The 13,358-nt window shown below is 42.7% G+C and overlaps 1 protein-coding gene across 1 annotated transcript in view; it reads left to right on the forward strand.

Annotated features, from left to right (window-relative positions):
- The window catches only part of LPCAT4 (lysophosphatidylcholine acyltransferase 4), a 64,438-nt gene extending 51,525 nt beyond the window's left edge, over window positions 1-12,913 (forward strand). The window contains exons 8-14 of the mRNA XM_040353505.1: window positions 350-404; window positions 511-593; window positions 1,063-1,188; window positions 1,868-2,009; window positions 6,010-6,108; window positions 6,223-6,373; window positions 12,202-12,913. Coding sequence (XP_040209439.1) covers window positions 350-404; window positions 511-593; window positions 1,063-1,188; window positions 1,868-2,009; window positions 6,010-6,108; window positions 6,223-6,373; window positions 12,202-12,359 — 814 coding nt within the window. The 3' untranslated portion in view covers window positions 12,360-12,913. The remainder of the gene's footprint in view (window positions 1-349; window positions 405-510; window positions 594-1,062; window positions 1,189-1,867; window positions 2,010-6,009; window positions 6,109-6,222; window positions 6,374-12,201) is intronic.
- The last annotated feature ends 445 nt before the right edge of the window (window positions 12,914-13,358 follow it).

A 13,358-nucleotide genomic window follows, 5' to 3' on the forward strand; every position in this document is an offset into this window, starting at 1 on the left:
AGTCAGCCTAAGAGCCGGTTCACACACAGGCGGCACGACTTTGGGGGCGACTCAGCAAGGCGATCTCAAGGCGACTTGAGAGGCAACTTGCACAATGACTTTAGTATTGAAGTCAATGCAGGTCGCCCCGAGTCGCCCCCAAAGTCGTACAGGAACCTTTTTCTAAGTCGGAGCGACTTGCGTCGCTCCTATTGGAACGGTTCCATTGACTACTGTGGACCGCGACTTGTCAGGCGGCTGAGTCGCCTGACAGGTCGCCCCAGTGTGAAACGGCTCTAATAAATCTGTTATTTGTTTTGATGTTGTGTTTTTTTTTTTTTTTTTCAATACATACACTTTATTTCTGCAGGTTAAAGGTCCTCTGGCTTACAATGTCCCAGTTTTACATTAACCTGGAGATAGAGGTAAGAAATATCTTATTTTTGCGTATAACAGCTACTTATTTTGTCTTTCTCTAAGCTGACTCTATCCATAGATGTAGATGCTTCAACTAATTTTTATTTATTTTAGTTCTTGCCAGTTTACAATCCAAGTCCTGAAGAGAAATCCGATCCTGCATTATATGCCAGCAACATGCAGAAATTCATGGCAAAGTGAGTTGGGAGTAAAAGACTTGGTTGTGGCGAATACAAATGTGAACCCGGTGGACTTGACTTGGAATAAAAGTAACAATATACAAACACTGCTTGTTTTTTGTTAGCATTGCAGCACATCATAGCATTGCGATAATTGGGTAGAATATGAACATGGTGTTCGCAAGCAGAAAAAAACACCTTATTGTCCATTGCATAATAAAGCCGCTCTTGGGCTTACAAGGCCGTTCTTTACCGAGCTTACAAAGCTGTTTGTTACTAAGCTTACAAGTCCATTCTTTACCAAGTTACAAGGTCGTTCTTTACTGTGCTTACAAATTTAAAACAGTTTTCCAGTGTTTGAGTTAAAACAGTGAGGGTGAAAATGAGATGGGTACATTTATAACAATCTCACCATTCTAATTGCCAATATGGTTTACCATCTGTATTTGATGCATGATGGAACTCCTTTCTGTGATTTTACTTTCAGAGCTCTTGGCAAACCAGCAACAGCATATGAGTTGATGGGCGATACACCAGTAACACCGTTGGGACACCTAAAAGTGCCACTGGACCCTAAATTTTGGGAACTGGGAAAAATCCTACGGAAGGCTGGGTGAGTGATGTCTGCACTGAAAAGTGTGTTGCCAGATAACACATTGCTTAGGATTTGACAGATTAAACTTGTATTAGACTGGGTGTATGCTTCAGAATGTCAATAGGTAAACTGGCCACAAAATAGTTTTGAAGTAGAAACCTGTATACAGTGTTTAAAAAATTAGATGTTACTAATTGGATTGGTAAGGCTGAATCAGTTGTAGAAGGTACCTTTTTAACCACCTGCCAACTGCTCGCAGTAAATATACTGCAAAAGGGCAGCAGGCACAGTCAGGTACATGTACGTGACCAGCCGCCGTCTGTGTTTGGGGTTCACGTGTGCATGCCCCCTGCCAACCCGTGCTGTGACTGGACAAAGCATGAGATTGGCAGCAGATTTAAGCCAATGATTTCAGCTGAAATCTGCTGATCAGCCATGTCCAATCTCTCTCACACACACACACACACACACACACATACATACATACATACATACATACATATACACACACACACACACACACACACACACACACACACACACACACACACACACACAGAGTTCTGTTTACAAAAACATAGAACCCTGTACAGGGAACAGCGATCTAGCAGTTTCTCACACAGATTAATGATATGAGTATTGGATCATAGTGATGTCCTGATTGAACATAATTATAATTTTCCCTTGTCCTTCAAAGGTTCTCATTTGACAGTGTCCAGGGGTTGATTGATCTCTGTCTGGAGGGGGTATGTTCTCGTGTGGGACTAGAAGAACTGGCGGAGAAGCTGGGGCTCACCCAGACTGATGTAATTTCCAGAGTTTTCAGTTACTTTCCAAAGGTGAGATGCTTGATAAAGGGTTTAGTATTGCAGTGTGATTAAAAAACAAAAAAACAAAAAAAATACCCTATATGGTTTACCATTGAAAGTCATTTAGACATTAAAGGTTAAGTTTAAAAAAATAAATGCACGTTTTTTTTTTTTTTGCTGGTAAAAAAATTTGCATTTATTTTTTTGTTACAGGAGCCTGTAAAGCATTGCACCAGCAATCAGAAGATCACTAATGCTATGCATGTCCCCTGCAGACCTGTCAGTGTATCGGATTGCTTATACCTGTACGAGGAAGCCAATACAATCTGACGGGAAGACTCAATGAACTACCACAGTGCTCACAACATTCATAACATGTTTCACCCTGCTGGTAGCAGTGGCAAGGCTGGGTCACATGGGTTTCACTTTGGTGCGCAAAGCACTTTCGGGTGTGATGTGCCACCCAAGCCTCATTTTGATAAATTCTGTAGGTCTGTAGATGCATCTGGCTGTGCCCGCTTTTGCAGGGTTGGACAGCTTGGAGAAATGGAAGAAGCCCTTTCATCCTGAATAATGAGGTATTGAAAACGGCAGAGCAGCTCCTACTGCATCAACACCCAAGACTGAAGGTGCAGTCTGTAAGTCCAGCCAGTGTGGAGGGAGTCTCTTTTTTTTTTTTTTGTTATTGCACTGTGTTGGTGGTCTGGGGGCGCAGTATGTTTTTGGCACTTTACCTTCCCAAAGGTTTAGGTAAATGGGAAGATCTTGTCTTGCCACTCCTGTTTTAGAGGCACCTAAGTCGGGAACTGGTCTCCAGTGCTTCATGGTCAAGCAGTCAAGGAAAGCCTTAAGCCCCATACACACGGGGTGAATATCGGCCGGTTAAAAAAAAAACGCACGTCATTCGGCCCGTGTGTACGCCTGGCCGTTTGGCCCGCTTCTGTCAGATGTGTATGCTAGAAAACAAGCAGCCGACTGGCTCCTGATTGGCGCTCTAAGCCAATGGCAGAGAGCGCCCGACCGTAATGTTCTGGCGGGGGGCCGTCCCCCTGTTGGAACACAACAGCTCACCAGGAGAAATCAATGTACCAATGTTGGCTTGTTGGTACAGTCGCTCTGACCAGAGCGGACTGTTTTTTCCGTTCAACCTGCCGGATTGAACAGAAAACAAAAACAAAATAATAGTTTGTGCCTGGTTTTATCTACACCAATTCTGTTTTATTGTTCTTTAGGCACAGGAAATGGTATTTGTTGCCTTACACGTGTTTGATACATCACATGTAACGCTCAGTCTGTTTTGTAAAGCTGTCTGGTCAGTGTATTGTTTGGCATGCGAAGAGTTCCCATTTTGTGGAGATGTTACCTGTTCTCTTGGGAGTAGGACTCGGTCTGTTATGCCGCGTACACACGGTCGGATTTCTGACCGGGCAAAACTCTGTCGGAATTTCCGACGTAAAAAATAGAGAACTTGCTCTCTATCTAAGTGGGATGAGGCATACACATGGTCGGAATATCTGATGAAAAGCTCCCATCTGACTTTTTCCATCGGAAATTCCGACCGCGTGTATGCGGTATTAGCCTTGCAACCACTCACACCCAAATCCTTTTGTATTCGTGCTTGGAAGATGTGATATCCAGGGAAGAATAGCAGGCTTCTCTGTCGTATTTCAGATCAGACCTGCCATTCTTTCCGCATAGACTAGCAGCCCTTCGCTCTGCTCTGGCACAATTCCTTTTCGGGTTTGGAGAGTTGCCCTTTTTCCAATTTTGGGAAAGGTTCCAGGGAGTTTTCTCAAATGTTTACACCATTTACTGAGCACTCTTTGTTTGCAATCACTTCTTCCATCTGGTGGATTTCTGTATTCTGTGGGCATATTGCTGTCCTCTCGCAGGTCCCCATCTTGCCTGTGCATTATTGCTACTTGAGTTTTACTGTGGGCCCACAAGTTGGTTGCCCTTCCCTTTGGTCTGTCCACTGTGCCTTGAGTATTCTTAAAGCTGCTAGCCCCTGTGCTGTTATGTTCACAGGGTATTTTTTTTTTTTTTTTACTGACGGGAACAATCAATTTAGAACCTGTCAGCCAAGGTCCAAAAGATGTTTTAGACTTTTAGTTGTTTTGGTTAGTTCTTGGACCCTTAGGAAGTCATCTCTAGATCTGACTTTTTGTGGGCGTATCTAGATCTTTTTCCAGATGCTGCTTAATCCAGAGTTTTTTTCTTCTTCAAGACAAATGTTGGGACTCTCTGCTCCCATGTTTGGACTTTGTAGTCCAGGAGTTGCCCAACTCTGTGCTTTTGCATGAGAGTTCTAGGCTTGATGGTGACCTCCTCAAAGTGGTATAATATACTCAGTTCTGAGCAGAACACTCCGGACTGCTACAATTCAACTTTTTGGCTTTGTGGAACCAGATGAGGTCTCCAAATGCACAGTTTCACCTGTCTCACAGGGCCAGGTTGGCTCACCATTCATTTCATTAGCTATAATTAAGCACCAGATGTAGGTGTGAAACGCGTCAGCTTATCCTTGTAGTTTACCTCTGTTTGCTGTATTGATCATGGTTATTAATCAATAAAAGAGATTGCATTGGAGTGTGGCCATACAACTTTTTTTTTCTCTTCCTATGTTCCTGTTTGCAGTAGAGCTGCACCCATCTACATATAGAGGCAGTGGAGCAGCAGGGCAGGTGATGTAATCCAGGAGCGGTGCTATCATACGTTTATGTGTTCAGACTCTTGGTTGTCTTGGTCCGTTATTGGACCCTTAGGAAGTCCTCTCTGGATCTGATTCATCGTGGGCGTAACTAGGTCTTCTAGATGCTGCTCAATCCAGAGTTATTTTTCTAGGCTTCACGGTGACCTCCTCAAAGTGGTATAATATACTCAGTTCTGAACATAACACTCCGGACTGCTACAATTCAACATTCAGGCTTTGTGGAGCCAGATACTACAGTCTCTAAAGCCACAGTTTCACCTCTCTCCCAGGACCAGGTTGGCTCACCATTTCAGTAGTTGGGGTGGGTTTAACTGTTCAGTTTGTGCTTCCTGTACAGTAAGCAATCTTTCCTGGTCTTTAAACTAAAGCCGGCCATACACGGTTCGAAATTTAAAAGAATTTTCTTTCGAAAATCAAATAAAAAAAAAATTGTACGAATTTTGCACCATTAGTGGGCTGCAGCAACAGCCGATTTTTGTGCTGCAATCAAATTTGAGGAATCGGACATGCTGGAAATTTTTTGAAAACAGAACGATTTTCTAATCAATGATGGGAGAATCGTGCGAGAAATGTAATAGAAAAAGAAAATTCCCATAGAGAAAAGAATATTCCCGGCCACGAAAATTCTTATCTGTAGCAACATGAAGGTTTGGTCGGCCGAATTTCGAAAATCAATGGTGACATCATCGTATCACAAAAAACGAACTTTCTGATTTTGAAAATAAAATTTGTTCGAAATTCGACCGTGTATGGTCTGCTTAAATGTAATGAAATCACCCTGTATTATTATATATGCAGATGATTATGTCATTTAAAAGATCGGTTCATTGGCATTTAAAAAATGTATGGAAATATTCACCAAAAGCCAGTACAGTTTCTCTGAAAAGAGAAAAATAAATCAAAGGGAAGTTTGTGAAAAAGATAAGAGGTCATATACTAACCTCTCTGGTGGCGCGTGTCTTCTACCTCCTGCTGCAGCCTCAATTGGTCTCTCTGGTATTCTAAACTTACAGGGGTGTCAGATGCCTGTATCTCCTGCTGTGTGCTGGCGCCTTCTTCTTCTGACATCTCTGCTAAATTATGCAGTGAGGGAGAGGTCAGAAGAAGGGACCAGCACACAGTGGGAGACACCGTCATCCAACACTACCAAAAGTATTGTTTGTCGAGGTAGGATTCATGGGCAATTGGAAAGGTGAGTACACTTCCTCTTCTCTTGTAGGAAACTGGCCTTTTGATTTGAAACCCGACGGGTCTCTTTTAGTAAACCATTTTCAGACTTTTAATAGTGGATGTGTGTAATGATCTGTCTGCCACTAGGATGCCAGTGGAATGATTGATTTTCGGGAAGTTTCGCTGGTTCTAGCTGCCCAGGATGCTACACGTTCTGCAGAGGAGTTGGCAAAGTTGGCATTTGATGTAAGTGATGCTACTCAAAATTGATTAAACAATTATTTATCTGGAAATCTGGTGTCTGTTGCAGAATGCAGCAATTTATTTTCCGCAATGTTCAATTTCTTCTGTCTATTGCAGCTGTTTTCTACCTGTGATGCTGATGGCTGTTTTCTACTGTCAGCTGAAGGCTTTTCCTCCATTCTGCGCTCACTTGTGGGTTCTCCTCCTGCAGAAAGTGGCAAAGTATATGCTGAGCTATGCCCTCGTGAAACTCAAGGACTTGATCGAGGTAAGATGACCTCTTGTGTACGCATCCCAGGAAAGTGGAGCTCCTGATTATAATAGCCAGTTGGCTGCTTATGTTCAGTTTGTAATCTGCATCTGTCTGTCCCTGGAATACTTGCAATGGGGAGTTCAGTTTGCTGTAATAATTTAGATGGGTTATTAAGAAATTATATAATCTGGTATCTGCTCTCATTGATAACTCATCTGATGGGTTTTGTAACAGTGGCAAGTGATAGAAATGATTCTATTTCAATTGTTATTAAAATTTTTCCTTAAAGCGGGGGTTCACCCTATAAACCCCCAAAAAAAAATTTTTTTTCCCTCTACCATAAAATCAGGCATTGTAGCGCGAGCTACAGTATGCCTGTCCCGATTTTTTTTTTTATCCCCATACTCACCTTGTACTCGTACATCGAAGATACCGACTCCCCTCGGGGAATGGGCGTGCCTATGGAGACGGAGGATGATTGACGGCCGGCTCTGGCCCGTCACGCTTCTCCGGAAATAGCCGAAATAGGCTTGGCTCTTTACGGCGCCTGCGCATAGCCTGTGCGCAGGCGCCGTGAAGAGCCGAGACCTACTCCGGCTGTCTTCGGGGAGAGTGACGTGCCAGGGCCGGCCGTCAATCATCCTCCCTCTCCATAGGCACGCCCATTCCCCGCGGGAGCCGAAATCTTTAATGTACGAGTACACAGTGAGTACGGGGGTAAAAAAATCGGGACAGGCACACTGTAGCTCGTGCTACAATGCCTGTCTCGATGGAAAAATCATGTCAGTGAGGGTGAACTACCGCTTTAAGGTTTATACATTTTGTCTATCTGCCTTCTGGCCGACACTAACTGGCTTGAGATGTCTTATCTATACATGGTGGGGTGCTCCACGGTTTCTCTCCTATGGAGGAAACAAACTGTTTGCTTAAATCATAAAAAGTTCTGTCCTGGGACTTGGAGGGAGCTTTAATGCTTTAGAGCTTCAGGTAAAAAAAAAAAAGCCTCCTGTCCTAGGTCCATGTTTTTCCTGTTAGCAAGGTGCCCTGTGGACAAGAAAATATAGGCCTTTTTATATCTCAGCTGACTTGCAGGCTCTCTCTCCCACTCTTTCTGTTGTGAGAGCCTGCTGCTGGGTAAAAAGGCTGACTACTGACAGAACACTAAACAAGTGTTGAATGTTGGTTTTGGGGAACCCATTAGGGAGGGCTGGGGGGCTGCGTAGACAGCGGTGGCTAAGGAGTTTCCAGCTTTCTGCTCAGCGAGCTCTGAGAACTGAGCAATCGGCCGTGTTTGATCGCTCGTTTCTCAGTCTTAAATCCGGGTCGGACAGAAGCAGCATCGGACCGATGCTATATCCACCTAGGTAAGTATGATTCTGAAAAGCAAAATATTCTCATACTTTTAAGCTGTCAAAATTTTTTTTTTTTTTTTTTTTTACAATAGGAGATGTGTTCCACCTGTTGGCCTGATACATTTTAAATATTATTATTAAAAATACATTTTTTGCTATTTAAAAAATATAGAAGTTATTGGCTGACTAGAAAGACTGTAGTACAAGCATGCAGGTCTAGTTTTCTTGCAATATCTTGTATCTTGCCTGAGGAAGAGGCCATCATGCATTAAAAGCTTGCAGTACAATCTATTTAGTTAGCTAATACATGTTATTACCTTAAAGAGGAGTTTCAGGCTTCATCAGAAAAAATGAAGTCAGCAGCTACAAATACCTGTAGCTGCTGACTTTTAATATCGGGTCACTTACCTGTCAAGGGATCCAGCAGTGTCTTCACCTCCGCCCATTTTTCAAAAGACTCTCGGGTGCTGCCGCCGCCATTTCTTACAGCGCATGTGCAAGGCACTTTGTGAATGGCCCGGTGGCGGGGAAGGGGGGACATACTTCCAGATGACTTTGCCACGGCGAGATTACCCAGAAGTGGGAGCGGGTACCTGTCAAAACAAACGAGCAAAGCTTCCTTTTTTGGATGGAGCTCCGCTTTAAATACAAAAATTCTACTTTTGTTGATGGCTTAGCATGGTACAACACTGCTGCTGAAGAATACCCACCCCTATTCTAGGAGATTCTCCCTTGGAAAATGCCTACCTGTCAGCTGTGTATGGATTCATAAAGCGGCTAAAGCTTTTCCTGCAAACAGCTGATTGGTGGGAGACCACTGCTTGGCAGTTTCAGGCTACAAATGAATGGGTTTTTTATGTAGCTACCACTTTGTACACAAAAGCATAGTGCTTTTGTCTCAGTATGGAAAAACCTAATTAAAGGCCCAATCGCACCCCACCAGCCCATTGCATTATGCTCCATATAACCTAACCTAATGCACTGTGGCGTGGTAACCTGGTTTGCATAAGCCCCTTTTTATCATCCTCATTATTATAGAGGATTTATATAGCGTCGACTGTTTACGCAACGCTTTACAACTTGAGGGTAGACTGTACAAATACAATACACTTTAATACAGTAGGAATCAGAGGGCCCTGCTCGTTGGAGCTTACAATCTTCTTATGATAAGATCAGTTGCTCCACATTATTGCATTTGTTTTTTTCCCTTTAATTCTTTCTAAAATTAAAAAAAAAAAACATCTGATTGCTGCAGCTTCCCTTAAAAATTAAGCTTAAGGACTGCCTAACGCCGATATATGTTGGCAGAATGGCACGGCTGGGCACATCGCCTTTAAGAGCCCAGCCGTGGGTCGCGCGTACGCGACCCGGTCCGAAGCTCCGTGACCGCAGGACCTGCTGACCCATTCGCCGCCGGTGTCCCGCGAACGGTCACAGGAGCTGAAGAATAGGGAGAGGTGTGTGTGTGTGTGTGTGTGTGTGTGTGTGTGTGTGTGTAAACACACCTTCCCCGTTCTTCACTGTGGCTTGTCACTAATCGTCTGTTCCCTGATATAGGGAAAGATGATCACTGATGTTGCACGTCTAGCCCTGCCCCCTACAGTTAGAAACACATATGAGGTCATACCTAACCCTACAGCGCCCCCTAGTGGTTAACTCATAAACTGAAATTGTCATTTTCACAGTAATCGGTGCATTTTTATAGCACTTTTCGCTGTGAAAATGACAATGGTCCCAAAAATGTGTCAAAATTGTCCGATGTGTCCTCCATAATGTCGTAGTCATGAAAAAAATCACTGATCGCCGCCATTAGTAGTAGTAAAAAAAATGTATTAATAAAAATGCCATAAAACTATCCACTTTTTTGTAAACGCTATAAATTTTGCGCAAACCAATCAATAAACGCTTTTTGCGAATATTATTATTTTTTTCCACCAAAAATAGGTAGAAGAATACGTATCGGCCTAAACTGAGAAAAAATATGTTTTTATATCTTTTTTGGGAATATTTACTATAGCAAAAAATAAAAAATATTGAATTTTTTTCAAAATTGTCGCTCTATTTTTGTTTATAGTGCCAAAAAAAAAAACAACCCGATCAAATACCACCAAAAGAAAGCTCTATCTGTGGGGGAAAAAAAGGACGCCAATTTTGTTTGGGAGCCACGTCGCATGACCATGCAATTGTCAGTTAAAGCGACACAGTGCCGAATCGCAAAAACTGGCCAGGTCCTTTACCTGCACAATGGTCCGGGTCTTAAGTGGTTAAAGTAGAATGCCAGGCTAAACCTAACTAATGTTAAAAATGTTCCCTCCCTCCTTTTTTTGCACAGGTTAGTCAGCGTAGGTGTTTTTTTGGGGGGGGGGGGGGGGTGTAGGGTATAGCCTATAATTCCACTGGAAGCAGATTTAGGACCAGTAGGAGAGCATTATAGACCCCCCCCCCCCTTTTTCTCCTTTTTTTTTTTTTGTTGTTGTTTGTGCCAAATAAGTTCAATCTTTTATTTGTCCTTGTGACTACTGTCACTGAAAGAGAGCATTATGGGAAATCCACAATTTTAGAATAGTCATCACAGCATGAAGTGGGGGAAAATCCTCCAGTTGAGACACCACTTCCTGTTCTTGTTTGTTGCTCAAAGATTGTAAAATACCTATAAAGAAAGTTACAAAGTCACTAAAAATATGCTCTGCTTACTGTCTGCTCATTGTAAATGCAGGCATAGAAAGAAATTGCCCACATTTTGGGGAGATTTCCTCTCATTTCCTGTTGCAGGATCGTATATGAAGGGGGATTTCCCAAGCAGGACACAGGCAGGAATTTTTATCTTTTTATACTGGCCCTTTTTAATCCCTTGTACAGCAGTACTGCTATTGTGGAAAACACATCCTGGAAGCGTTGCCTGATGTTTTTTTTTTTTTTCGATTTACAAGATTGATTTTACATTATTGATAGAATACTGTTTTATTTACCAAAGAATTTATAATTCTGTTATGTGTATACCGTGTTTCCCCAAAAATAAGACCTAGCGTTATTTTCAAGGAGGGATGCAATATAAGCCTTACCCTGAAAATAAGCCCTAGTTTAAAATGCTTGTAAAATCCTATAACCCACTCTATTACAGTAGTACATAATGTACAATGTGTGTGTTTCTGTAATTGCGGGAAAGAGAGCCCGGTGGGTCACAGAAGTGCAGAGCCGCGCTATAACGAAGGTGTTTGGCACAATTATATTACAGAAACAGACACATTGTACATTATACAAAAAGACACACAAGCTCCTGCGCACGGGTGGATTGTCTGACAGTTGGTCAATATTCCGCATGGGAATTTCCACAAATATCAAAACTGGTAACAAAGGCCTTGCTGCCCTTCAGTAATGGGGAACATCCTGGCAGAGAACGAAAAGAAGAAAAAGAAAGGCGCGCCAGCCTAGTGTATTACCGTTTGACAGTTTAATAAATGGATAAGATAAAATAAAACTACTCACAAACGAGATAGTGTAAAAGGCTTGTCAACAACGGTTGATGATAAATACCCCTCGAGCCACAATCCCGAATGGGGGGGGGGGGGGGGGGGGGGGGGGAGAGGTGTGTCACTGCCGGCTGACGCGTTTCAAGGCAACAGAGGCCTCTTCATCAGAGCTCAGCAGTACCGACCCTTCCACAAGCATCCCCTAGATATACCTACACATATGCACAAACCACGCCTATCTCCAGCCATAGGGGACCTGCCAGGGGCCACCAGGACTCCTCCCACCCAATGATGGGCAGTCCCGGATATTAGAAAACGACAATATGTGAAGAGTGACAGCAATACCAGAACAATGAAAGGAAAAGAGATAGATGAATAAGTAGAAATGAATAAAAATAAAGATAAAAATAAATAAGTAAGTAATATCCAGGACTGCCCATCATTGGGTGGGAGAAGTCCTGGTGGCCCCTGGGAGGTCCCCTATGGCTGGAGATAGGCGTGGTTTGTGCATATGTGTAGGTATTTCTAGGGGATGCTTGTGGAAGGGCCGGTACTGCTGAGCTCTGATGAAGAGGCCTCTGTTGCCTTGAAACGCGTCAGCCGGCAGTGACACACCTCTCCCCCCCCCCCCCCCAACCCTCATTCGGGATTGTGGCTCGAGGGGTATTCATCATCAACCGTTGTTGATAAGCCTTTTTCTCGTTTGTGAGTAGTTTTATTTTCTTATCTATTTATTAAACTGTCAAACGTTAATACACTAGGCTGGTGCGCCTTTCTTTTTCCTCTTTTCGTACATTGTACATTATATATTACTGTAATAGAGTGGATTATAGGATTTTACAAGCATTTTAACTCGGTTCACAATGAGGATTCCTGTCAGACAGGGAGAGAAGACAGCACATTACATGGTAGGACCTACCCTGAAAATAAGCCCTACTGTTTCTTTTGTTGCCAAAATTAATATAAGACCCGGGTTTATTTTCTGAAACATTATTTTTAATAAATGTCAATTGTTTTCCAGATGGATTTCTTCGATTTGCTGTTCGCCATCCATGCTATCGCCACCTTTTCCTGTTCTATCTGCGCCCCCCTGCTTCCGGACGCAAGAAGCCACGTGTACAGCAGAATGGGAGCTGTTCCGGGAAACCCACTCCTGCGAACCAGTTCAAGTCTGATTGACATGTCGTGGGGGGGTTTTAATGGGGGATGGGGAGGTGGGGAGGGGGGACTCTCCTGTGATGGGATGAGATATTTTTATGGGTTTATTTAGGCTGGAGTAAAACTGCTTATCAGTTATATCTACATGAGAAAAGGCAATATGATGAGATTCTTTTTAGTATCTAAACTGAGGGTTTCATTGAAGGAGTTAGGAAAAAATAAAGTTTATCCGGATTTAATGGAAATGCCATTCTGTTAGATTTTATTAATGGCAACAGGACTGTCAGTCTTCATAAAGTAGTATTGTTTTAAAGAGCATGGACTGGAAAGAATGCACGATTTATGACCGCAATGTTGAAGGAGCAATACTTTCTGTGTGTATAGTTGGCGCAAGTGCAGATTTGGGGTATTATTAACGCCCCAAAAATCTCAGGTCTCAGGGAAACAACCTCCCTTCCCCCAGAGGATTTTACATTTTTACCATTATTTGGATGTTTTATTTCTGACTGCTCCCCATATATTACTGCTCTCGTTATGGTTCTGAATGATATTATAATTATTTTTCATAAAAAAAATGACTTGTGTGTTTATTGTACATTTTACTAGCAGATACAAGTGCCTTGTTTGTAAATAACCTGTATATACATGTCATGTAGCCCTAGCTGTACACAAAAAAGTGATGAAGGTGTTTATTTAGCCAGTTTTTTTGTCTGCTGCCACTGTATTGGATTATCTTGAATTCTACAATGTAAGCGCTCCATGTGAACTTATGAGAAGTTATTGGTTTAGAGCCCACATGTTGTGATCAAAAATCAGACCTGTCAAATTACGCATTTCCCTTTAAAGTGGTTGTAAACACTTAGACCACTTTAACCTACAGGTAAGGCTTACCTGTAGGTACAACAAATATCTCCTTAACCTACACGGTTAAGGAGATATTTGCAAGAAAGACTGCACCAATGTCTAAGGCGCATGCTATGTAGGCGCGCTGAGCATGCTGCTACTAACGGCACACGTGTG

Source organism: Rana temporaria, chromosome 1 (genome assembly GCF_905171775.1).
Source record: "Rana temporaria chromosome 1, aRanTem1.1, whole genome shotgun sequence".
NCBI classification, from domain to species: Eukaryota; Metazoa; Chordata; class Amphibia; order Anura; family Ranidae; genus Rana; species Rana temporaria.